Below are 26,950 nucleotides of genomic sequence, written 5' to 3'. Positions count from 1 at the left end.
TTTATTTTGCACTAGAGCTTAGCTAAAAGGGAGGTGTCCCTGGCAATAGAGCTCAGAAATGTTGCATGCAGCCTAGAGTGTGTTAGGAGGTTCAGCCCGACTGGTAGCACTGCCTGTCCTAATCATTTTTTGAGGGAAACCCTATACACAAAAAGGGGGTACACCAATAGGGGGCATTTGCCCTCCACATCAGGGACACAGGTGGCGCTATGGGTTAAACCACAGAGCCTAGGGCTTGCCGATCAGAAGGTCGGCGTTTCAAATCCCCGTGACGGGGTGAGCTCCCGTTGCTTAGTCCCTGCTCCTGCCCACCTAGCAGTTCGAAAGCACGTCAAAGTGCAAGTAGATAAATAGGTACCACTCCGGCGGGAAGGTAAACGGCGTTTCCGTGCACTGCTCTGGTTCGCCAGAAGCGGCTTAGTCATGCTGGCCACATGACCCAGAAGCTGTCTGCCGACAAACGCCAGCTCCCTTGGCCTATAGAGTGAGATGAGTGCGCAACACGAGAGTCGTCCGCGACTGGACCTAATGGTCAGGGGTACCTTTACCTTTACCTTTTAACCCCTTAAACAATTTTTAAAATATTAATCAGTTTACAAATGCTCTTAAGTTGACCCGGAAGCTGTACGCCGGCTCCCTCAGCCAATAAAGCGAGATGAGCGCCGCAACCCCAGTCAGCCACGACTGGACCTAATGGTCAGGGGTCCCTTTACCTTTACCTTTACCCTCCATATCTGCATGCCCTCACACATTCACACAAATACTTCAGTAAAGCCATGCTCAGTTACTGTTGTACAGGACCCAGCCAGTTCATTTAAAGGAACCATTGACTTAATAAAAATGCATACACCTTCCCCCCAAGGAAAGATAATTCAACAGTTTTTCCAAACCTGTAGTTTGGTTAACAAGACTACATCACTCTTACATAGTGCTATGCATTGGCAGATCTCAAATTTCCTAAAAGAGATTATTATCTCTCTAGCCTTTATTTACAGTGAAAGTCTGGTAGAAAGGGAACGATGACTCAGAATTTCCTTTTAATTTAAATTATTGAATGTTGTGTTACTGCGATTATTTGTATTCAATTTCATTCAGAGCCTTTCTCCCCCACTCTCCCCCTGCCCCCCAGCCTACCTCAACAGTGATCTAATTTGAACCGACATCGTAACATGCTTTTCATATACGTGGGTTTAAAATTGGCCTCAGGGTCTGAAATTCTCATCCATAAGCTGTGCACACAGGCTCCGCAGCCTTGGCTGCCAAACACCTGCTAGAACCAGACGAGGATCCAGATTTTTTAAGAGGATTCCTATTCCATAATAAAAGCACAATGCAAAGGGAATAAGCAGCACTTAAGGTGGAGGTGACTTTGCACTTGAAAAGCGACGACAACCCGTACCATCATTAGGCATCTGAAGATCGGGTAACAAACACTTGATGTTAAAGCGAAATAAAACCCTTTGGGCGCAATTGGGCATGGAAAGTCTGATGTTACCATATCATTACACTCAAGTGTGCTCATTCACCAGCCAATGATGTAGAGCAGAGGATAGGAAATGCACAATGCGATGATGTCACATCACACAATTCCATCCCTGCATACTCTAGGGAAACAATGGGTGACTCAATGCAGCCTGCCATTTTGCTCTGCCCCGCAGCATTCATTTATCACAGGTTGCATGCTACATGCTTGCAAAGAACATTTCCTTTTCATCTCCCTTTGTTTCTGCAGGAACACCACCACCACAAACCAGTGAGAGACTTATTAAACAACAAAAATCCAACAAACTCTTGGAAACGGGTTGTCCACTCAATGTCTTTAAGAAGTCAGCAAAACGTCCTCATCAACACAGCCCTGCCTTTTTGCTCTTGGCCAAGGTGCCACCGCCTGGTGTGGACATTTGCTCAGACAGTTATCATCACTTCGTAAAGCTTTCTAAAGTAGAGAGGCAGTGACAGCTTTTGAGAAGCCTAAAGCAGATCATATGTTATCAGAGAGCCACTGTTTCCTCAAATCAAGAAGGCTGGATTTTATGTGAGAGCTGCTGCTTCAGTGATGGAGCAGCTCAGATTGGGAATTTTTCTAGGGGCTGGAAGCCTTAACCCTTCCTAGCTCCCAACCAGGCACTGATCCGAGTAGTGCTTGCTTCCCTCTCCTCCCAAGTAGGGATGGACGAACCTGTCAGTTTCGGTACTCTCATCTTCCTATCTGTTCAGTATAAATACAGATAGGTAGCTGTGTTGGTCTGCCATAGTCAAAATAAAAAAATTCCTTCCAGTAGCACCTTAAAGACCAACTAAGTTAGTTCTTGGTATGAGCTTTCGTGTGCATGCACACTTCTTCAGATAGTGTTGCGCACGTATCTGAAGAAGTGTGCATGCACACGAAAGCTCATACCAAGAACTAACTTAGTTGGTCTTTAAGGTGCTACTGGAAGGAATTTTTTTATTTAGTCTTAAATACAGTTATCCACATTTCCACAGCAATTCACTTTTTTAATTTCATGAAAATTTGTTAGCATTTAAGTGTGAATTCCTCCTAATAAAAACATTTTGGCATGCAGCTTTGACAAATACACACCAATTTGCATTTTGTTATTTCTTAGATTGCATATATGTTATTTTCACTAATGCAGTCCATAAACAAGGATATCTGGTGGAATCAGTTGGTCTTTCAGGGTCACTGGCAGTGTGGAAATCTGCCAGGGATCCAAGCACCCCTTGCTCCTCCTCCGAGGAGACCTGAGATCTGAGCAGTGCCAAACACTGACAAGTCTAAAAGCATTCCTTCAGAGAGGAAGCAGTCCCTTTGTTTCAAATGGCCAGCCAGAGTTGTTGATTGGATTTATTTCTGAATGAAAATAAAAAACAGGTGAAAAAACAGCAGTTAAATAGTGAACTGAAAACAGCAGGTTAAAAACAACAAGGTTTTATATGCTTTAATCCTCGGATTTTCAATTTCGTTTGCATTTATGTACTTTTCTGTGGGGGATTTTTATATTGCTATTTATTGATTTTAGGTGGTGTTTTTGTTTCGTTTCAGTGTTTTAATAATAGATATTGTTTGGTTGGTTTGAGCTGTGGTCTAAACCACTGAGCCTAGGGCTTGCCAATTGGAAGGTCGGCGGTTCGAATCCCCGCAACGGGGTGAGATCCCGTTGCTCAGTCCCAGCTCCTGCCAACCTAGCAGTTCGAAAGCACATCAAAGTGCAAGTAGATAAATAAGTACTGCTCCGGCAGGAAGGTAAACGGCGTTTCCGTGCGCTGCTCTGGTTCGCCAGAAGCAGCTTAGTCATGCTGGCCACATGACCCAGAAGCAGTCTGCCGACAAACGCCGGCTCCCTTGGCCTATAGAGTGAGATGAGTGCGCAACACCAGAGTCGTCCGCGACTGGACCTAATGGTCAGGGGTACCTTTACCTTTACCTTTTAACCCCTTAGACAATTTTTTAAATATTAAGCAGTTTACAAATGCTCTTAAGTTAATAAATAAAACTCCATCAAGCAGCAGTGATATCGAGTCTCTTGAGTACATTGTACATTGTACTACAATTCCCAAACTGATTTAACAATCACTTCCCAGGGAACTCCACAAACTGTAGCTCTGCGAGGGGATTTGAGGTCTCCTAACAATTCTCAGCACTCTTAACGAAGTACAGCTCCCAGAATTCCTTGGGGGACGCCAAGTATGATATTGCTTTAAGTGTGCAGTGCAGATAGAGCATTTATTAGATGCATTAGTGAAACTACTGTACTTTTATATAGTTGTGGGAGATGGAGGGGCTTTTAATACAAGGTTGTTTTGCAAATTCGGCCTCGAGCAAAACACTGCTTAATAATAATAAAGAGCATCATTCTCCTTTCCCTGAATTAAGTAAGGTACAGAGAGTATTTTCCCTTTGCTACCATTCTTGAACTTTACATGCAAAAAATCCTATTAGCACTTGAAAGAGCACTGCACGTACATAAATCTTCAATGCAGTTACGGTCTACGGACATTAAATAATGTGCCCCATTAAAATAAATATTCATGTACCTGCCTTGCCAACATTTTGCTGTCATAATTATAAAGCATAGGCAGCCACACATATTATTTGTACTGATTTTGAAGGAACAGTTCTTTTTTAAAAAAAACAACCCTATGGTGGTAGTTCTAAATTCAATAGCCCAATCTCAGAACCCAGTTCAGGGGGGCGGGGGGCGAGTTTTGAGATATTAGCTTGGCAGAAGGGGAGGGGGAGAGAAAGAACCCTCAAAAAAGCTCTTTTATAATTTCCTTTGGTTAAAGATAACATATTGGGTTTAAGTTGGTATAAAATATCAAATACGTTTTATATACAGAGGATCTATTCATAGCACTTTGTATAGGCAACATATGCAGCAAATTATACTATTAAACGCTTAATCCTAATAAAGCTTAAATTTCAGTCCTAACAATAAAGCTTGCATAAAGCTTGCTATGGTTGAAATAGGACTCTGGAACTAACTTATATAATAAAAATATATATATAAAATCTTTAAGTAGCTAAAATGGATACATTAATTGGACGCCTGGGATGCAAAATTAGGTAGCTAGGTTTTGCTACTATGGTTGAAAGCTAGCTGTCAGGATGTTACTTCTTCGGAAAGCTGCATTTAATTTCTTTTAATCCACATTTTAATCCTTTGCCTGGGGCTGCAAAATGTCACGGGCCAGCCCTGTGGCGGTTCACAACACAAAAACTCGAAATGAGAACACAAAATACGTAACAAAACAAAACCCATAACCCACCCCACCTCCCCACACAAATACATTTAAAAGGACATAGAATGATAATCAGCCGCAGGCATGGTTCAAAGGGAACATTTTTGCCTGGTGCCTAAAGGTGTCTAATGAAGGCACCAGGTAAGCCTCCCTGGGGAGAGCGCTCCACAAATGGGGAGTCACTGCAGAAAAGGCCAGTTCTCATTTTTCTGCTCTCCTGGCTTCTTGTGGAGGGGGGCGCCATGAAGAAGAGCCTCAGGTTATGGTTGCAGGGTCCGGGTCGGTTCCTATGGGAAGAGACAGTTCTTGATGTACTGCTGTCCTGAGCCATTTATGGCTTTATAGGACTCTTGAGAGTCCCATGGACTGCAAGAAGATCAAACCTCTCCATTCTGAAGGAAATCAGCCCTGAGTGCTCACTGGAAGGACAGATCCTGAAGCTGAGGCTCCAGTACTTTGGCCACCTCATGAGAAGAGAAGACTCCCTGGAAAAGACCCTGATGTTGGAAAAGATGGAGGGCACAAGGAGAAGGGGACGCAGAGGACAAGATGGTTGGACAGTGTTCTGGAAGCTACCAGCATGAGTTTGACCCAACTGTGGGAGGCAGTGGAAGACAGGAGTGCCTGGTATGCTCTGGTCCATGGGGTCACGAAGAGTCGGACACAACTAAACGACAACAGATCAAAACCAGCACTTTGAATTGGGCCCAGAAACTAAATGGCAGTCAGCGCAGTTGGGCCAGGATTGGCGCTATATGCTCAAACCATCTTGCTCCAGTGAGCAATCTGGCCACTGAATTCTGTACCAGCTGTAGTTTCTGACCCGCCTTCAGAGGCAGCCCCACGCATAACATGTTGCAGTAACCCAAGTTCCTTCTTACAAAACCTGCTATTGCTCCGTTGGAAGCCACAATTCAGAACAGATGCACAGACAAGCAAAATATATCGGCCCGGAGCATGAGACATCATTCTGATCCTTGTGCTCTTTTATCAGCAGCTGTTCAAACAGGTCAAGACATGTAATTATTATGCCTGCAATTTTAGGGGGTTTAGTCTTGAGCAAAACCACTCTGAACCATTAATATACCACACTTGCTTAAGAGTTCTTCACCTTATTATAGATAAGAATCTACCTCCAAGATATTTCACAGTACTTACAATTTAGGCAGCTGTTGCACTATTTGGTTTATATAAGCAAAGAGACTCTTCTATACTGTCATTCCTAAGTATCATGGAGTTAAAAGCTGTATGTAAATGAGACGAAAGCAAGAATCGCTCATGGATTTCAAAGCACTTTAATTATTACTTGGGAAGCTTCGCCCCCACGCCCCCCCCCAGCCATTTCCACTTTAGTAAATGCATATTAACCACCATTCAAAGTTGCTTTGCAGCTTAAATAACACAACTCACTTACCCAAGGTGCTTTAACTACTCTTCAGTCAATAAAATATTCCCAGAGCATCTTACACCATACACCCCAAAAAGACCCCCCCCCCAAAAAAAGGAAAATGGATTGTGCAGGAAGAGAAAAGAAGCAATCTTGGGTACAAGTCCTTAGTTCAAAGAAATGCTGAAGTGCAAATGCAACTTTTGCAATAAAGCACACACACATTTGCACACACGCAAATTATTTGACATCATTGCAGTGAAGATGTAAACCACTGCTGTACGAGGCAAGGATGCTTGGGCTTAACAGTGAAATGGCTTGTATATACAATTGCTCCTTTTTTCTTCTTGTTGTTTCAACAATAATACTCTCTGCAACGGTTGAATATACAGGTTTTGCACTGGAAGTGAACAATCATGCATATATTTCTGGCACCCCTAAAAATTAATCCCAACGTTTTTATGAGCGCAAAGCACTTGTCAGTATTTGTATATTCCACTCAGTTTTTATACCAGAACAGCCTGGTATTTCCTGATTTTATTTGCTGTTGAGCGTGCCTGGCCAAATACTATGAAAGCAAAGACATATTTAAAAATTGACAACTTCCTTTGAAGCACATGCTTTCCAGTAGAAGACGCTAACAGAAACCACAACACACTGTCAATCAACATTCCATCGTTGTGATGTCAGTATTCATACCCCCCGACAAAATGCAGCGTACAGCCAGCAACTTTTCGAGATCTCCATGCACCTGTGTCTTCCTCAGTACTTTCACTGACAGAAGATAAAAATCCATTCAAGCATTCCAAGTGATTTTTAAATACAGTTTTCGTGGCAAAAAGCCACAGGTTTTTTAAAAGTGAGTTTCCATCTTCTGCTTCATTATTTTTTTCCAAAAAAAAAAAAAGGAAGGAAAAAAGGAGTAAGTGTACATGCTTTTGGATAGGTTTTTTGATGTTTCCCTCTGCAGTAGTTCAAGGAAATCTCTGCCAAAAGATAGAGTTTGGAACACCTGATAAAACGCTCTTCAGTGACACACAATAAAAACCGACATTAGCAAATGGAAATCGTTTCCAATTTTGCAAGGCATATTGTGTGTGTGTGTTCAGCAGGCAAATTATCTTTTTGGATAACTCTATTCTTTTTCCTCCAAAAAAAAAAGGGAGGGGAACCAAAAGCAATTTCTCAGAAAAGTAGTGGAAACAGCTCTGCTCTTTTCCTTACACATTTACAATGAAAAAGAGATAAAATGATTCATGCCACATGAAGAGGAAATACAACTAGCCAGTTAGGGCTAAAAAAAAAAATAAATTAAAAAAAAAGAAGCCTGAATTCATCTCCAACAACCAGAGCGAACAAACAATGCGCTCGTGTCCTCCTTCTGACCCCAATAGTCTTTTTTTCTCTGAACAATAAAAACACATTTAATATTTGAACAACTATCTCAAATATTACAACGTTTGGGCCCCAAAGCCTTTACGCCCACGCATGTTCTCACTAAAGTTTTAGAACAGAGCCAACCGTAGGGCTTGGGAACTATGCAAACTCCTCTCAGAACTGCCACTGAATTCACTCAAGGAAATCTCTGCAGAGCTGCACAGATGGAAAAGCCACGGTTTACCAAACTTGGGCAGCAGCCTAAAATGGTGTAGCAAAACATCGTACCACCAGCAGCACAATGGTTCCCAGAGAATCACAGCACCTGGTCTACTCTACACCAAGCCAAGCCATTTGTGAGCCTATGACTGATGTGCTATCACCAGCCAAGTGGTCCACAACCCCGGCCTGAGATTTGCACTCCCAGGTAGGCCGCAAAAACAGAAGTTAAACTTACCCTGACTATTCACAAAATGCACAGGATACTGTTGCCCCCATGTTAAGTTATCCTGCTGTGCTGCTGTACAGTCCCAAGCTTTTCCATATTCACTAAAAACTTTGAAAAACTCAGCACGGCTTCAAGAATGTGTGGTTAGGGATGGCGAAGGCATTCACCAAAGCTCCGATTCCAAAGTGGACTCAACTGATTCAATCCAGATCTATGCCTAACGCCACTTTGGAATCAAAAGCCCTGTGGATTCCTTTACAAGGCGGAACAGGGTGTTTGTAAAACAGAGACAACAACCCTACTTTATTGAGTTTTTAAAAATTCAACAACGGGTATTCCAAATTGCCGCAGCCTAGAAGGCTTTGAATGCAGTGCCATTTACTGCTGCCTGCTTTGAATACAGGTGACTCCCCACTTACATGAGGCCCCCGGGCGCAGAAGCAAAATGTGTGTACTCAGTACAGACTAGGGAAACTTCACACTGGACTTCAAGCATCTGGCATTGTGTGCCTCCCCATTCTTCCTCCAGACTCTGGGTCCTTGGTTTCCAAATGAGATGCAAAAGCTGCTCTCATCAGAAAAGAGATTTTGGGAGCTGGTGTTGGTCCACTGTGCTTCATTAAGTCCAGGGTCAACACAGCTGTCTACCAGGAGATTATGGAGCACTTCATGCTTCCTTCCGCAGATGAGCTTTTTGGGGATGCTGGCTTCATTTTCCAGCAGGACTTTGGCACCTGCCCACACTGCCAAAAGTACCAAAACCTGGTTCAATGCCCATGGGATTACTGTGCTTGATTGACCAGCAAACTCGCCTGACCTGAACCACATAGAGAATCTATGGGGCATTGCCAAGAGAAAGATGAGAGACATGAGGCCGAGCAATGCAGGAGAGCTGAAGGCTGCTATTGAAGCTTCCTGGTCTTCCATAATACCTCAGCAGTGCCACAGGCTGATAGCATCCATGCCACACCGCATTGAGGCAGTAATTGATGCAAAAGGGGCCCAAACCAAGTACTGAGTACATATGCATGCTTCTACTTCTCAGAGGTCCAATATTGCTCTATTTGCAGTCCTTGTTTTGCTGATTTCATTTAATATTCTAATTTTCTGAGATTGTTAATTTGGGGTTTTCATCAGCTGTACACCATGATCATCGCAATTATAACAAATAAAGGCTTGACATATCTCGCTTTGCATGTCATGAGTCTATCTCATATATTAGTTTCACCTTTTAGTTGAATTACTGAAATAAATGAACTTTGCCACGATATTCTAATTTTCCAAGTTTCACCTGTATATGCAAAGTGATGAGGAACTAAACTTGAAAAACTGAGAAACTGAGATAAATAAAAACTGACAGGTTTATCCATCCATACTAGAGGTTAGTATGGTGGCCCCTTACTGGACCTGGGCTCTGGGGCTGTGGTCTCAGGCATTCGTGGTCCGTGCAGTCTCCTCCATCTAAGTCCTAAAGGCCTCTGCCATCCTGGCCATGAGGACCCCTGGGTCAGTAGCAGTGCACAAGCCCTGTGCTTCCTCCATCTGTACTATTGGTCCCTCAGACCCTGAGCTAGTGTCACTGCTGGACTCAGGGCTCAGGAAACCACAGCAAATAAAAATACGTAGCTTGGAATCTTAGACAACAGCTTCTTCCACACAAGCTAATGTCAACCTAAGAGGGTTCCTCACCTATGCAAAATCCACTTGGCAAACATTCCACCATCTCAGCTATAGCAGCAAAACAGTGAGGTCCTCCAAAAGTTATACGATGCTATTATTTTAGGTTGATTCTTAAGGCAACCTTACAAATACTGATTTCTGAACGCTTTTTGGAATTTGAAGCTTTTTCTTTGTAATCTGTGACTACTTCTTTGTTTAATTAAGGTTTTCCTATTCTTATCCTTTGTTGGGTTTTCGGGGAGGGGAAATTGTAGTTTTCATTGGTTTTATTGCACACCACTTTGTGTGTCACACAGTAGACAAATTTTAAAGACCTGTGTTAAGTGAGTAGCGCTCACCCAGTTCCCATTAGCTGTCCATGAGGTAAACACAGAACTGCAGATAGTTTTCCCTTTGAAGCAGTTCTGGTACTTTAACATACATGCATGATAGATATAGATATAAATGACTTTTAAAGGTTGTGATTTACAAACAGGGTAAGCTAACAGGATGTTTGAAAGGCCCACGAGACTCACAACACTAAACAAAATGCATTTTCCTGGTAATTTAATTGCTCTCTCATTTTCAAGGCTATTCCCACTGGAGATGTAAATACACATTAAAACAAACTTGTGGAATTGAAATTGCATTTACAGCTTTCTTTCAGTAAAATACTATCTGCTGCAAAACACACAAAGCCATGCATTTCAGCGGCATATTGAAGCGTTTCAGTCATATATTTATCCGGGCCTAACTAAGACAACAAGCTGGAAAACCAAGGAAATATAATACATTTGGCATCTACAGGATGTTTGGAAGAGCTGTGCACTCCTGATCTCCTAAATGGACCCTTCCTCTTCTTCTTTGCTGCCCTGTATGCCTGTCACAGCCTTCCAGCACAACTACACGATGCCAGGCCTTTCCCCGCCTCAAAGCTTGCATTCAGAACCCTCAGCACCATGCAAAGTTGAGTCCAAGGATACTTCCAGACTGCCACTACTTTGAGGGTGGAATTAAGCTGATATCAATTGCAGCCCTTTTTGGTCAGGGATCGTCTGGCCACAGTGGCCCATGTATTGGTGACCTCAAGACTGGCCTACTCCCGTGTAGGACTACTCTTGAGCTTGCTCCCAAGCCTCCATCTGGTACAAAATGCTGCACCCGGAACGTTGATTGGACAGACTATCACCAGCAAACATCTCCAGTGCTCAAAAGATTGCACTGGCTGCCCATAGGCTACTGGGCCATATTCATGGTTCCTGTATTGATTTACAATGTCGTTAACTTGGGTCCAGGATGCTTCAAGGGCCGCCTAATCCCTTATACCCCTCTCAGATCGCTGAGGTGTTTCGGCGAGTCACTGTTAGTGGTCCCCCATGACTCAGTTGCACTGGTGGTATCCAACCAGGAGCTGATGCTGTCCATTGAGTATTGTGGACCTAATTTTATGGAACTCCCAGTTGAGATCCAACAGGCCCCCTCTCTGCTGAATCTCCACAGAGCCTCCAAGTGTCCCTATTTTCCAGGGACAATCTCGGATTATCCTGGTTCCTGATTTGATCCCGGAATGTCCTGCTTTTCCTCAGGATGTCCCTATCTTCATTGGAGAAAATATTGGAGGGTATGGAGCTATGCGACCCCTGAGCCAAGGATATAAGTCAGTGGTTTTCAACCAGTGCATCGTGGCACCGTGTGGTGCCTTGAAGGATGGTCAGGAGCGCCACGAGCAACACTGGCCTCTGTACCTCTTTTCTTCCCTCCCTCTTCTGATGCCCACTCCTGTCTCTTTGGGGGAAGGGTGAGTTCAGAGACCATAGGCAGCAGCAGCAGCTGCCCAGAGGATTCTTAAGGAGAGGAGGTTGTTACCAACAATAGAAGAATGGCAGATGAAGATGTTGGATTTTTTGGAGCTGGCCAACCTGACTGGAAGAATCCGCGACCAGAAAGAAGAGGAGTATCAAGAAGACTGGAAGAAATTTAAAGAATACTTAGCCAAATATCATAACATAAGATACAGTGGTACCTCAGGTTAAGTACTTAATTCGTTCCAGAGGCCTATACTTAACCTGAAACTGCTCTTAACCTGAAGCACCACTTTAGCTAATGGGGCCTCCTCCTGCTGCCGCGCCGCCGGAGCCTGATTTCTGTTCTCATCCTGAAGCAAAGTTCTTAACCTGAAGCACTATTTCTGGGTTAGAGGAGTCTGTAACCTGAAGCGTATGTAACCTGAAGTGTATGTAACCTGAAGCGTATGTAACCTGAGGTACCACTGTAATTGGAAGCTACTTGGAAGTATCAAAGAGGTTTAGGTTTATAATAAGAATGAATTGTAAAGCATTGAGGTTTAGATTGTCAAGGGAGCCATGGACTCAGAAAGGTTGAAAACCTCTGATATAAGTAACTAGAAGACATCTGAAGGCAGCCCTGTATAGGGAAGCTTTTTAATGTTTTATTAAGTTTTTATATGTGTTAGAAGCCGCTCAGAGTGGCTGGGGCAACTCAGTCAGATGGGCAAGTTATAAATAATAAAATTGTTGTTGTTATGGAATAGGACAGTCCAATTTTCATCAGAGAAATGTTGGAGGGTATGTCTCCAGTGCCTGCCGAATATTTTTTTTTATTCCTGCAGGCACTTTAAGTCTGGTTTTGTAACTGATTCCTACCCTTTTCTTTTATTGTGTTTCTTTGAACCGCTTAGAGCAGATTGTAGTTTATAAATTGATTAAATAATTTACATAGGGGCAAATTTGGTTTGCACGATTAAAGTGGAGTTCAGCTCTCTCGTGCAGCCAATCTGCTTCCAAAAAAACCCACACATAACAGACGTCTTGTGGGAAAGAAAGTGCTGCAGTGATGTTCTGGAAAGTGTGGGATAACACATCTTCATGTAACACTTACGCAAGTGGTATTGCCCCTTTATTACTTAAAGCACCTATGCCACACATACAAAAATGGCTATGACCATGTTAGATTTTACTTTCATTTGGATGTTTGTCTTTATCTTATAAATTGTTTTGTGCAATCATGATAGAAAAAGTAACGCAATATACATGAGGGAATATGTGGATTTCCCTAACCTATGCCGGTTCCCTAAAAATGTTCATCTTGCGATTCCACTGTTCAATCTGTGCAATAACCCACAGTTGTTGCGCTACTGTTGTCAGCCAGCCAACACATTCAGAAAAGCAATGTAAGGTTTTTTGATGATTCTGGGTGGGAAAAAGAAGCTAAAAACAACTTTTAAAAAATGCAAATAGTTCTTCACCTTTAAAAACCAGGTGCCCATATATTTTAGGAGGCAGAATCTTCCTCAAAAATTCAACGTAACTGCCTTTGTTACGCACGTACCAAGACCTCAGATCGCACTTAAATCTTCTGCAGCTGCAGTTGAGTGTTACACCAATAACAGACTACCATACCTGGAAAATGAATGAAAGGGTGGGAGAAACAAACTCAAGTTGCCTAGACTGAGTCCGGAAAAATCCATCTCAATACATCCGAAGTGGGCGTTATTCACATTAGCCTCTCACCTCTTAGTGGCAAGAGCATGACCCGGAGAATTCACAACACAACTTTTAAAAAAACACAACAGAACAATAAAAGCCTTTTTGGAAGGCGGCTCAATTCACAACGCATCAGCCAAACGGGAGAGAAGCCAAGATTTCTGCAACCTTGTGAAGGCTTCCACAAGGTGCAAGCCAAGAAACATTTACTGTAGAGCTGAGCCCCAAGAGAACCCTCTGCTTTATATTTTTGCGTACCTGCATCTCCCTGTAACATCATTATCAGCCGGATTTTATTTTGCATTAAAGCACTCAAAACCAGTGCAATGCAAGGCGCCACATGTGCAAGATGTCCAGGAAGACAACTTCCTTTACTTCTGAGCTGACACAGTAGATGGTGTGGCCAAACGATGGCTTATGAGTCACTTGCAAGACATTCCATCTCGCCCTGTTCCTTTAAACATGACTCCCAGGCAGCTCAAGAAAGGATCCGCCAGCTGTCCTAGATCCTTATATATGTTGGTCTTTCTTAGGTTGTGTTTTAATGTGCATTGATGCCAGTTGTCAGCCACCTTTGAAGGATATGTATCCTTAAAGGCAGAAGCCAGTGTGACGTAATGGTTAGAATGCAGGACCAGGACATGGAAGGCCAGGGTTCAAATCCCTACTTCTCCATGAAGCTCACTGGGTGAGCTGTGGCTAAGCACTTTCTAAGCCTAAATGAGGGTTGTTGTTGGGATAAAATGGGGAGGAGGACATGTAGGCTAGAAATGAATAAGAAAATATTAAAATAATTGAACTAAAGCCATGATAAGGAAAGTGAAAAAGGGGTTAATTCTCCATGAGTTTCCACCGCAGTGCAGCTGCAGGCATCTTGTGGCTGTCTTATCTGTATTACTGCATAACACTGGGTAGAAAAGGACTCAAGTTACAGCATTCATTGCTTGGGAGTACAGAAGAGTCTGTTGGAGACATGGAGATTATTGGAACGACCCTGTGAAAACGTGGAAGACTTTGTGAAGGAAGACCTCGCCAGAGGGATATTGGACAACTTGCAATACTTCAGGGAAGTCTAATAGTTGCAGGAGTTTGTTAGCAACTTTGCACTTCCTGTGCGGACTTTGTCTCAGCAAGGACTTTGTAAGCTGGGGCCCTCTCTGGGCTCAGAGAGTGAAAACTTCTTGTAACAACTGCAAATTGTGTGTGTGTGTGTAGCGTTTGTGTTTGCCAGGTAAATATTATCTCTACTACGCAGTTGTTTCCTGTGGTGAGCTTAACCGCTCAAATGTTGGGCACACACAACACCCAACAAGCTGGGCCAACAACAGGCATCTCTGGGAACTGGTTGTCTAGAGGCAGAAGAGCGATCCTTTACAAAGCCCAAAATGGACTTAAAGCAACATATGTGGGTCACATAAGTTCTGCATCTATAAGAATGTGGGCGGGGGTGCAGATAAGACAAGACAGGAGTTGGCACAACAGTCCAGAGCTCAGTAGTAGAGCATGAGCTTTACACATGGCAGAAGGCTGCAAAGTTAACCCACTGCAGTCTAATGGTTAGAGCGTCTGACTATGACCTGGGAGACCAGGGTTTGAATCCCCACTTGGCTGTTGAGCTCACCAGGGGACGTTGGGCTAGTCCTTGTCTCTCAACCTATCCTACCACACAGGGTAGTTGTAAGGACAAAATGGGGGGGGGGCACGTACACCACTTTGAGCTCCTTGAAGGAAAAGGTGGTGAAATATAAATCCCTGGCATCTCCAGGTCAAAGAATGAAGGTGTAAGTAGGTGATGGGCAATACCGCTACTGGAGAGCTACTACCAGACAGAACTGATGGGCTAGATCAGGGATGAGGGACCAGCAGCCCTCCAGATGTTGGTAGACTACAGTTCCCATAATCCCTGAACATGCTGGCTGGGGCTGATGGGGATTCAACAATATCTGAGGGCCAGCGGTTCTCCATCCTTGGGTTAGATGGACAAACAGGTTGACATATTAGGCAGCCTCCTATGTATCTATTGGCTGGGTCCCAGGAATGGCCATCCATCAGGGAGTCTTTGCAGGGGATTGGACTAGATGACCATTTGGATCCCTTCCAACTCTGCAATTATATGGTAAGCTGGAGGTATTGGCTTGTTGCCTGTGGCCACCAGCTTACCCTTCAGCCTTGGGGGTCTAACATGGAAGGGGTTATAAATATTTCCCAGCCAAACAGGGGCAGTCAGCACAACACCCTCCAGATGTTCTTGGACTCCCACTCCCATGAGCCTCGGGAATTATGGGAGCTGTAGTCCACACCATCTGGAAGCTGGGCTAAGATGTCTGCTTATAGGCGCAAAGGATTCAAGTCGAAGTGCCAAGAGAACTAGTATCTTACATACATGGGAAGCTAGGTTTTTGTTTTTTAAGAACTTCTTGAGGTTTACAAGGCATGTGAAAGTTCTGGGTGTGCCTCTGGAGTGTAGAACTTTGGCTGCTGCTTGCAAGAAGCATGTATGTTAACAACAGGAGAAAACATCCTAAAATCACTTCTACTAACCATCCAGATTTTTGGCAGAGGAAAGAGAAGTACAGCATGATTTCCGCCCATAAACAAACTCTCCACTTACTTAGCCCTAGAAAGCAGCATTATTAAACAATGAGGATCGCCCACATTGACAGTAATGGCAACGGTTAGCATGCATCAGCTATGGGATAATTACCATCTTAAGAGCGCTTTGAACATTGTTTTACAGTTCAGCTGGGCTAACTTGCATTCAGCGAGTTTCTAAGCTGTCCGGAAGCATGACAAACCCAAGGATTTCTGGAAACCAGATTCTTCTAGTCAGCTTTTCAAACGTTGTTTTACTATCCTTGCTACAACATTAAATATAAATCAAACACAGATACAATTCCTCTTCTCAGTTTATATTAATGCTCTTTTGCAATTGTGATTTAAACAACTGTTTTTTTTTTAAAGGGCATTTATCAATAAACAATCACTTCACCAAGCATTTGTTTGCAGGGAGATTATGTGATGTTAGCTATGTAATGAGCATTAATTCTAATTTGTTTGCCGCAGGTTAAATGACAGTTGAGTCAAAGCAGGTGTTAATTCCATGCTTTCCAGTGCATTGTGCTATCACTTTTCTTATCGCAAAAAGTGATCTTTGGGGGAAGTGGGCTTGATGTGCAAACTTCCCAACCACCAATATTTGTGCAATGCGAATTTGCTGCGATGGGATAGCAACAATCTGGGTGCACCCTATGTGACCAACACAGACACACCACCCATCGCAAACTGGCATGTGGGGCTTGCACTTTGGTCCAGAACACACTGCAAATAAGTACTGTCACAATTAAATTAGTAAGAAATAATTATCCAGGAGTGGGGTCATATGCACCCATTATTGTTGGCTGGTTTGCAATCCCAATGCCAGGATCTGAATTCAGATTTACATCTGGAAAATGTCATTCTCGTAAGAGAGTGAACAATACATGCCAGGAGTGGAGAACTTGTGGTCCACTGCTGGACAATGACTCCTGTCATCCTTGACCACTGGTCCTGTTAGTGAGGGATGATGGGAATTGTAGTCCCAAAACAGCTGGAGAGCCAAGTTTGGCCCTGCCTGGTCTATATAAAGTCAGTTCCTGCGTTCCTCTCATGCTCAGGACTGAAACAGATATATTGGTGGCAGATCCAAGCCAATCATGTTGGAAAAGTTTTATCTTAAGATAATTCTTATTTATTCCAATTTATTCTAAGAATGCTACAATTCTCAATGAAATAGTGACTGAAGGAAGAGGAATAAAATGCTGAGGCAAACAGCCTATTCTTGCTATCACTGGTTCTCGGTGTTGTTATTTTGATCAAAGCAAGTAGAATATATAAACAAGCATGTTAGCATAAAACTAATTTTAAAAGCAGTACTACTTGACTTTCTAATATCCCTTGTTTTTTTTCTATCCAAGCAAACTGGGGAAAGCAGCTGTTTGGATCCCAAGAATACTAATTTTTAAAGCTGCCATTAGTCATAAAGCAACTGCAGGAACTTGCATAAGCTTTGCGGTAATGCTGTCACTGAATAGCCATGTCAGAGATAAAACCAAATATTTCATTGAACAGTACGCTTGGCAGATTCGTAAGCATCTCTCCTTTGGGGAGGTTTCTAATCTGGCTTTTAAAGTCTGCGCAGAAGCATAGGTTTGAAGGCAAAGCCACCATTTTACCTCAGAGCTTTCAATTCGAACCCACCATTTTACCTCAGAATTTAGAGCTTAGAACACAAAACCACCATTCTACATCAGAATTATCGCAATCTTGTTGTTGGCATGTCTCTCCCAGGGGTGATGTGGTGGCTCAGGCACCTTTTCCAGTGGCGTGGGGCCTGCGGTCACCCCCCGTCTCCTCTTCAGCCGCCCTGCAGGCTAGCTACGCCACTGGTTCTAACTGATCTTATAATCAGAAGGGGGCAGGGGAGAACAAGCAGCAAATCTTTTATACAGTGGTACCTCGGGTTAAGTACTTAATTTGTCCCGGAGGTCCGTTCTTAACCTGAAACTGTTCTTAACCTGAAGCACCACTTTAGCTAATGGGGCCTCCTGCTGCTGCCGCCACGCCGCCGGAGCCCGATTTCTGTTCTTATCCTGAAGCAAAGTTCTTAACCTGAAGCACTATTTCTGGGTTAGCGGGGTGTGTATTATATATATATATATATATATATATATATATATATATATATATATATATAATATTTTATTAGGTTTTATCAATAGAAAAGTTTAGAAAAATACAAAAAACGAAAAAGATACAAAATTACAAAATACAAAAATACAAACATTAAACACAAAAATAGAAAAAGAAAAAACACATATAAAAAAAACAAAAGTTCCCTCTTTCTTAGTTTCTCATCTTTAGTTAACTTATTTTCCTGACTTCCTCGCGGGGTGTGTAACCTGAAGCGTATGTAACCCAAGGTACCACTGTATAGGGAGATGAGAAATACTAATCGTAGTAATTTTATTGTTTAGCTATAAACCATAAGAAAGATGACTAGGGCCAGCTGTAACCTGAAGCAGATTAAGGCAACCCTGCCAAGTAATGTGTTTTTAAAAAACGCACACACTCGGGGAAGGTGTGCATGCAAATTCATATATCTGTGAAAATAATGAACAAAAATGCATTGAATAAACAAGTATTTTAGAAAAGTGTGTATGTGAGGAAAACAACATCCAAACGTGTGTTTATTAGAAGAAATTCACACTAAAAAGCTGATAAACTTTTATTAAGGCTTTGGGGGTGTGTGTCACAAACTGATGAAGAAACGTAGAGAACTGAATTTTAGATCTAGAAAAATGAAAAACCTATATTGACGGATTCTCCCATTCCCAGTTCGACGTACCATTTAAAGGCAGAAATTTGTTTAAACCATTTCTACCCTGCTCCTTGTCTGAGAAGGTTCCCAGAATCGCTCACAAATCAGCACAGTCCCTACCTACCCCTCAGGCTTACAACCTGAATATACAAAAGGAGATGGGGAGAGAGAAAACAAGAAAACTCAGGCACCCAAATTCTCCATATTAAAATGCATTGCAAGCCTAACCATGTCTACTCACAGAAGGAAGCCCCCTTGCATCCGATGGGGCTTACTCCCAGGTGAGAAGGGTTAGGATTGCAGCCAAGGTTCTTATAATAACCAGACGAGATCTGGAAATGGCCAAATATTTATCTTATAACATTGGGTTGAATCCAGAGGAGGGAAAGCCTTCTTACATGTGGAAGGTGTCTTACGCTCACCCAACAGCTGCTTTAGGCCTAATACCAGAGAGTTGCATGAGAAAGTTGCTCTGCTTTATGAGACGTGAGACCTGCTACAGAACCCGTTGTTCAAATTGCTAGCACTTGAGCAGGTGTAGCAAACATTGTGCCCTCCTCATGTTGTGGACTGCAACTCCCATTATTTGCCATGCTGGCAGGGGATGATGGGAACTGTCTATGACATTGGTGGGGAAGCAACACACAACACTTGCTAACCCTGGGTTTGCAGGAGAGAATTAGCAACTGCTTTCCTTCAACTCACTGTTCCTTCTGTCCAACCCACGATATATTTAACCAGGGCAGGGGGAGTGTTCTGACATTTGGATCTGCCAACACAGGCAACGGAAAAGTCTTAATCTGACCTTGGATTTAGCTGTCTAGTCTGTGGCCTTGCACAGATACATGCGGCAAGGCTAACTTCCGCTTTGAAGGGGCTGCGGGCAAAGTATTCCCTCGTTCCTCTGGAGGGTTTACCCACCTGTAGCACCAGAACCACTGTGTTGGGAGTCTGATACACTGCTACCTCTGGTTGCGAACGTTATCCGTTCCGGAGTCCCGCTCGCAACATGAGCAGAACGCACCCCGCGTATGCGCATCTGTGCGTGCGCGGGTCACAATTTGCCGCGTCTGCACATGCGTGTGACGTCCTTTTGCATGTCTGCACATGCGCGAGCGGCAAAACCCGAAAAGAAACCCTTTCTGGTACTTCCGGGTCACCACGGGGAGCAACCTGAAAAGATGTAACCTGAAGCAAACGCAACACGAGGTATGACTGTACTAGTCACCATTTTAATTTCCCACAATGCCTCAGAGCGACAGCATGCCAGGGGAAGTGAAATTGTGTGACATTAAAAATGGCCACCCGGCTTAGCTGCCCAGTGCTTGGTCACAGCGCTGGGCTAGCAAAAAAAAAAGAAGAAGTGTGCACCAGCGATGGGTCCTGTCAGCTGCGTAAGGGTGCCAGGCATAGCTGTCAACTTTTCCCTTTTCTTGCAAGGCATCCTATTTGGAATAAGGGAATTTCCCTTTAAAAAAAAAAGGAAAACGTTGACAGCTATGGTGCCAGGTGCTGACCCCAGCCCTGCTATATGGACTAGTGGGCAGGGGCAGAGGAAGGGGGGTGCGGTGGGTGTGAAACGCCCCAGGTATCACCATTGAGGGCGGTGACAAATTGCTAGGCAGCACTCACCACAGGGCCTGCAGCACGCCTGAACCACGCATCTCTCCTGAGAGAGACGCGGTGGCTTGGGCACGCACAGGCTCCGCGCTGCCCAAACGGTCCACTTGCTGCCTCTCCCCCCAGCTATAGGGTGGCTGAGTGGGAGGAAGCAGGCACAGCTCCTTGCAAGGCTATTGTACACGTCTGGACTCTAGACAGAGTTTTATCCAACACAGCGAGCTGACTTCTGCCACATCAGGCTATTTGTCCGCCTAGCACAACACTGTCTGCTCTGACTGGCAGCAGCTCTCCAGGGTCTCAGGCGAAAGGTCTTTCCCTGCTCCCAGGTCCTTGTGACTAGAGGCACCAAGGATTGAACGTGGGACCTTCTGAGTTATGGCCAACTTCAGAAATCCAATCTCCATAGCATTTAAATGTCTGCCACTCAGGCCCCTAAAGATATCCCACATCGGGCAGCTTTCCTCGGCCCGCCTCTTGTTCCTACTCACGTGAAAGCTGGGGAATAGCCGCTGCTAGGTGTAGATGAATCTGTCGATTTTGGTTTTCTCGGTTTCTTATCTTTCCCATCATAAATCCAGTTTTCCACATCGCAATTTTAAAACACACACATGAAAATTCACCAGCTTTTTTGGTATGCATTCTGTATTTTTGCAAGCACAATTTACTAATACAATGCCTTTTTGTATACCATTTCCCCTAATATATGCACTTAAATGCACACTTTGCCCTAGTTTATGCGTTTCTGTGCACATTACTTAGGCTGGAGAACTGCTCTGCAAAATCTAAAAAAGTGAGAATTTCCAAGGGTGGCTGGTGTGTTTCAGAAAGCACTAAGCGGGCAAGTTTGCCTTTAGGCGTGATTTAAATCAGATTTCTCCTCCTTCACCCCTAGATGCTGCTATTCGCAATTGCTACTCAGCGATTTGTTATTAGTTATTTTAAGGACTGTGTTATTTTTATGCATTCTTTTTATCTAATACGGTTTTGCTGTAAACTGCCTTGTGGCTTGTAAAAAAAAAAGGCGGAATGTAAGTCGTCTAAAGGAAGGATGGGAACAGCAACAACAAAAATTGCCTTTCCAATTACAGCTGCCTTTGATTCGAACACCAGCAACACGCTAGAGCGCACAGCCCCTCTCAGCGACTTGCTGGGATTTCCCCCTTTCATCTGTAGGATTAATCCATCATCCTATCCGCAAGCAGCTGCTGAGACTGCAACAGCCTCGCCTACCTGTAGATGGGCACAGATGGCGGTCACTGTGAACCAGGTGATCTCCCACGAGAGTCCTGTGGACTTGGCATAAGCCATCCTCCTCTTGCACCTTTAAGGGGGGGGGGAGAGAGAGAAGCTGTAAGCAAAAGAAGAAGGGAAAAAGTCAATGCACCCCGCCAGAATCTGAATGACTAAAGCAAACTGGGCAGTGAATACAACCCGGACTTTGGAAACGGTGCAACCATAACAGCCGAGGTTTGTGCTGGCCAGGAAAGCAGACTCACAGAGAACAGCATGATCGCAGCGTGGAGGCTGAGGTACTCCAATAAGGGCAGGAGGGTGGGGGAGCTGGCCAGAGGAGCAAAAGCGAGCTAGGTTTTTCTCTCGCTCACGAGTCAGTTTATCAAGCCTGCAACCTCCTTCCCCGTTATTCCCCCCCCCTCCATTACCATATACGCACACAGGAGCCAAGAAGAAATTGAACCTTGCAAAGCTATTTCAACACTCTTCCTTTTTTTCCCCTGCCCTGCTTCCCAAGCCAAGGAACCCAACTCTGGGACTTTGGGATCCATAATGCTTCCAGCCGTGTTGGCTACTCAGCCCCGTGGCAGAAAAGCGACAATCCTCACTCGCTTTGGGGAGGGGCCCCGCCGATTCGTGGATTAGAATACGAGGACTGTTAACTGTTTCCATGTAAAGGACAACATTGAACCGCCGTCCCTGCGGCACGGAAAAGCTCTTTGTGTGTAAAATCTCCGCAGATTTGAAACCGCACACAGGGGCTACTGGTTTTTACTGTCCCTTTCTTTCATCCAGGCTATTATTGCAATATGATAAAAGTTGGCCAACTTATCTGGCAACCACCCATGTTCTCAAGACCACAGGGTTTGCAATATCCCTGAGAAGAAGAAACATCATCTCCATGGGAAATCTTGGGCACCTAATTCTGTCAGCCTTCACTGGGGACAAATCACTCCTCCCAAGAAAAATCTCATCCTTCCTCTCACCTTCAGCCAGAATGTGGCCCTCGGGCTGAAAAATGTCCCCCACCCCCCAGACTTGGACCAGCGAGAGCCAAGTACAAATCGCCATTCAGCCATTAAACTTTACTGAGTTGAGGACTTTCAGCCCAACCTACTTCACAGGGTTGTTTTGAAGATAAAACTCAGCTCCTGAGTATGTCACTCTGAGCTCCTTGTGGGGGGGGGGAGGATATAAAAGCAATAAATAATGGACACAACAAGATCAAATTATCCTAAATAGGACAAGGGAAGCCAGGCTATGGTCATTTGTGCTCTAGTAACCTCTTGCTTAGACTACTGCAATGTGCTCTACTTGGGGCTGCTCTTGAAGACTGTTTGGGTGGATCCAATGGCTCAAAACCATATAATAATAGTTCTAAAAGACCTGTACTCACTGCCAATTTGTCACCAAGCCCAATCCAAGGTTTGGTTCTGTTATGTAAAGCCCTGAAAAGCTTGGCATTTGGCTACATGAAGGACTCAGTTCTCTCCGACTACTATCCTGCATGTAGTCTGAGATCCACTCAGGGGTCCTTTTAGTACAGTGGTACCTCGGGTTACATACACTTCAGGTTACATACGCTTCAGGATACAGACTCCGCTAACCCAGAAATAGTGCTTCAGGTTAAGAACTTTGCTTCAGAATGAGAACAGAAATTGTGCTCCGGCGGCACAGCAGCAGCAGGAGGCCCCATTAGCTAAAGTGGTGCTTCAGGTTAACAACAGTTTCAGGTTAAGTACGGATCTCCGGAACGAATTAAGTACTTAACCCGAGATACCAGTGTAGTTCCATCATTCAGCAAAATTCAGGGGTCTGTGACCTGCAAGAGGACTTCCTCTGTAACAGCACCCAAGTTATGGAACAAGAATCCCCTAAAGATCCAGCTGGCATCTATGTTGTTCGTTTTTTGACACCAGCTGAATACTTTCAGTTTGTATCCATCATCAATGCTCAAAGAGTAGACTTGTTGACATTAATGGACCTGATTTAGGATTGTCAATTTTAATGGATCTACTCTGAGTAAAACCTAGTTGGATACGGGCCTTTTGTGTCAAAAATTTGGCTGATCTGCGTAACTAGCCGGTGTTATATAATATGTTAACAGATGGTTGGATTTTAGTGATTTGCTGCTGTTTTATTGACGTGTGATTGATGCTTTAATATTGCAACCCACTCCAAGGTCAGGTGAGAAGGAATTATTTTTGAAAATAAAATACAATAAATGTGACTACATTAAAGAGACTGCCAGATCCATCTCTCCAAGGCTCTCTCTTCGCCACCCAGTTAAAGCAACACCTGTTCCTCCAATAGCTGCCCCTCCCACATGCACACACACACATGCCAGTCTCAATATCTCAGCACAGGAACAGATCTTTCCTGCCGGGCATATTGATAGTGCTATAGCCTATTTCCAAATAAGGGTTTCTAAAACGATGCCGGAATAGTGTTTAGATCTGCAGGGCCCTCCCCGCCATGCAAGTAACTCTCAGGCACTGCGTCTGTGCAGCCTGCCTGCACTCAGCAAACACTGTGTAGAGATTTCAATCTTTCGTTCCTTCAGAGAAAGTGTATTTTCAAACCCAGGACCCACTTTTAACCCAAACATGCATTTGGGGACCCTTTCCCCTTAATCTTTTACCCTATATTTGTGCGGTGGTAGTGCTCTTGCAGCAACGCACCTCGGATCAGGCCGCAACCCATCAGCCGAAGAGCAGAGCTCTGGAGCCCATCCTCTGCACTCCCCTCTGAAAACATCCCACCACCTGCTTCGGCCCATGTGAAAAGGTTGGCTGTCTGAATCCCAGAATGAAACCTGGGGGCAAAGCAGACCTTTGCCCTGGAGTGGCGAGTGAGGCTGAGAGGGCGCCTCTCACAAAGCTGCCAAGCCCCTTGTCGGCACCACTGAGCAAGTTGGCCAAGAGAGAACACCACCCTTTCCTTCATCCCCAGGCATGTCCAAAGTCTGTTTCAGGGGCCTAATCCGGCCCCTGTAGCAGTCTATCTTCTGGGGTAAAATCCTTTAAAAAGCTCAACAACTTTGGTCGGCCCTCACGCATGTTCACTTCATCAAATCTGACCCTCTTTGAAAAATGTTTGGGCACCCCTGCCTCATCCCATAGGTCAGGCCCACAAATAAATAAACAAACAAACACACACACACACACCTTTCCATAAACTTGCTCTCCTTAAGTCATAGCTGTCAACGTTTCCCCTTTTTTAAGGGACATTCCCTTATTCCGAATAGGATTCCTCACAAGAAAAAGGAAAAGTTAACAGCTATGCCTTAAGTTCTTAAATTAATGGGGAAACTAGCTGAAGCTGCCCAGGGTTGATGGAGGGGTCTCTGTGCATGCTCAGAGACACCTTGCTTACCAAGTGCCCATCCAGGGTCCCACTCAGAGCCCCGCGCTAAATACCCTCTCAGGGTACAAGTGGAGCCCCCCGCGCGCCCCTCTTTTCGCGCGAGCGCCCTCTCACCGTGCACCCCGCGCGCGCCTCTCCTGGGTGCAACTTCGGCGCAGCGCGCGCGGGCGCCAAACTCCGCGCGCGCGCGCGCTTTGGGGATACCTTTGGTCAACTTCGGGGCGCAAATCCCTGCGGCGTGGCCACCACCTCACGCGACGGCGTTTCCCCTCTCCCTCTCCTCAGGGGGAAGGGAGCAGGCGTGGACTCGGCGGAGGCAGCAAGGCGAAGCCTCTCCTCCTGTCAAAGCACCAGGGACGCCGACGCCGCATGCTTGCAAAGCGGAGCTGGCAGGCGAACAAGCGCCCGCCCTTCGAGCTTGGCTGGCTCTCTCCCTCCAGGCTCCTCCAGCCCACAAGCCCCGCCAGACCGACTTAGCCGAGGGCCTCGGAGGAAGTGGCGGAGAGAGCGAGGGCGCCGGCGCCGCCGCCACCGCCTCCTCCTCCCGCAGGGCAGCCCGAGCAGCGCGCAAAGCCAAGCGACGGCGCGCGTCTCTGGGAGCTCCCGCGCCGCCACCTGCTCCGCCGCGCGCGCCCTGCAGGCAAAAGGCGCCTCGACGCGGAAAGGGGAGAGCCAATGGGGTGCAAGGAGCGGGGGAGAGTGCCTCTGAGCTCGTGCAGAGTGCCTTTCTTTCTTTCATTCACACACACCACTTGGAAAAACCACCCAGATAGCCTGGGTATTATTACTATTATTAATCAACCTAATCCTATTTCCAAGCCCAGGTTGTTGAGAGGGTTTGCAGGCCAATGGGATGCAAGGAGCGGGGGAGGAGTGCCTCTGCGCGCGTACAGAGTGCCTTTCTTTCTTTCATTCACGCACACCACTTGGAAAAACCACCCAGATAGCCTGGGTATTATTACTATTATTAATCAACCTAATCCTATTTCCAAGCCCAGGTTGTTGAGAGGGTTTGGGGCGATGCTCGGCGTTCTCCAAAAAGTCATGAACTTCTTTTTTTACACAAAACCTTACGGCAGTATTAAGCCCATAAGGTCTTCTACAACTTAGGTGGCTGGAAAGGCGAGGCTGCAGACAGCGAGCAGGAGGAGGCAAAAGGACCCGTTGCAGGCAAAGGCCAACTGCACCATTACAAAAGCAGCCTTGACAGTTCCTTACATGCCGACCCTTAGCACTCTCCCTAGTTAGCACTTTTTCATGGAAGCATGCCTAAAATTGCAGCCACGGTGAAGCATTCCCAAAATCGCCCTCCGATGGGCGGTGTGCAGCGTAAATGTAATAAAAGCAACATCACTGAGTGAGAGGCAGCAATAGTTATTCAAATCAGGCGGCCGCAATGTAGCCCTTTGAAATGCCTGCGCGCAAGTGAAGCCAAGCAGCTCAATCCGACGCACGCCTTTTGCTCGGAAGTGAAGTCCCACTGTGTTCAATGAAGCTTAGCTCCTAGTAAACGTGTCTAGGATTGCAGCCTCGCCCTCGCTACATTTACCTAGGCGTAGGCCCCGGTGAACGCAGTAGGACTTGCTTCCGAGTAAACATACTTCGGGCTGAGGCTGTGAAATTCTGCTTTGCACATTTCTGGCCTCTCCATACTTGAAACCCAGTGAACACAATGGTACTTACTCCGGATTAAAGAGCCCAGGATTGCAGCCTTTATAAATGCCCCCCAAGTCTTCTATCAATATATATATATATATCAATTGGATATATATCCAATTTCTGAGGCTGATTCGTTCCTATATAGACGTCAACCGGATGGGTGCAATATCAAATCACTATTTGCATGTGTAAATAAACTGCCACAGCTCTTACATCGAAAATGGAGCTTTGGTTCCGCTTACCATACATCCGGTGCTTGCCGCAGTCAGTTCACACGTTCAGCTGCCCGCTCTCAAATATACCGTAATCAAACAGAGAGAAATCAAATTCTATGTACTTGCATTCTATCATTTCCACCTCAAAAACAGGGAAGCATTGCGGAAGCGGAATTGTATACCTTCCCGGGCTGGTATTATGTCAAACGTATAATTAACTGGGGGCCAGCTACTCTTTTTCCAAATGGCTAATTTTACGACCCGGGCTTGAGGATGCTTGCGCGCCACGTGGATTACGTGCAGCCTCCCCTATAGCACGTGAGAATGCGCGAAGGAACTCGACCGAGAAACTGAAGGCACATTCTGGCCGATGGAAGGTTT

At 45.0% G+C, this 26,950-nt stretch overlaps 1 protein-coding gene across 2 annotated transcripts in view; it reads right to left on the bottom strand.

The window, feature by feature from the left end:
* Positions 1–21,444, bottom strand: part of ADAMTSL3 (ADAMTS like 3) — a 285,673-nt gene extending 264,229 nt beyond the window's left edge. For both annotated transcript variants that reach the window (XR_014213399.1, XM_082198243.1), the window contains exon 1: positions 21,327–21,444. Coding sequence is in view for 1 of the 2 variants with exons in the window: in XM_082198243.1 (XP_082054369.1) it covers positions 21,327–21,404 (78 nt within the window). In the remaining variant the exon portion in view is untranslated. The remainder of the gene's footprint in view (positions 1–21,326) is intronic.
* Positions 21,445–26,950: the final 5,506 nt, after the last annotated feature.

This window comes from Podarcis vaucheri, assembly GCF_965113315.1.
Source record: "Podarcis vaucheri genome assembly, chromosome: 14".
NCBI classification, from domain to species: domain Eukaryota; kingdom Metazoa; phylum Chordata; class Lepidosauria; order Squamata; family Lacertidae; genus Podarcis; species Podarcis vaucheri.
Note: the sequence above shows the minus strand (reverse complement) of the source record. Positions and strands in the feature narration are given on the sequence as shown.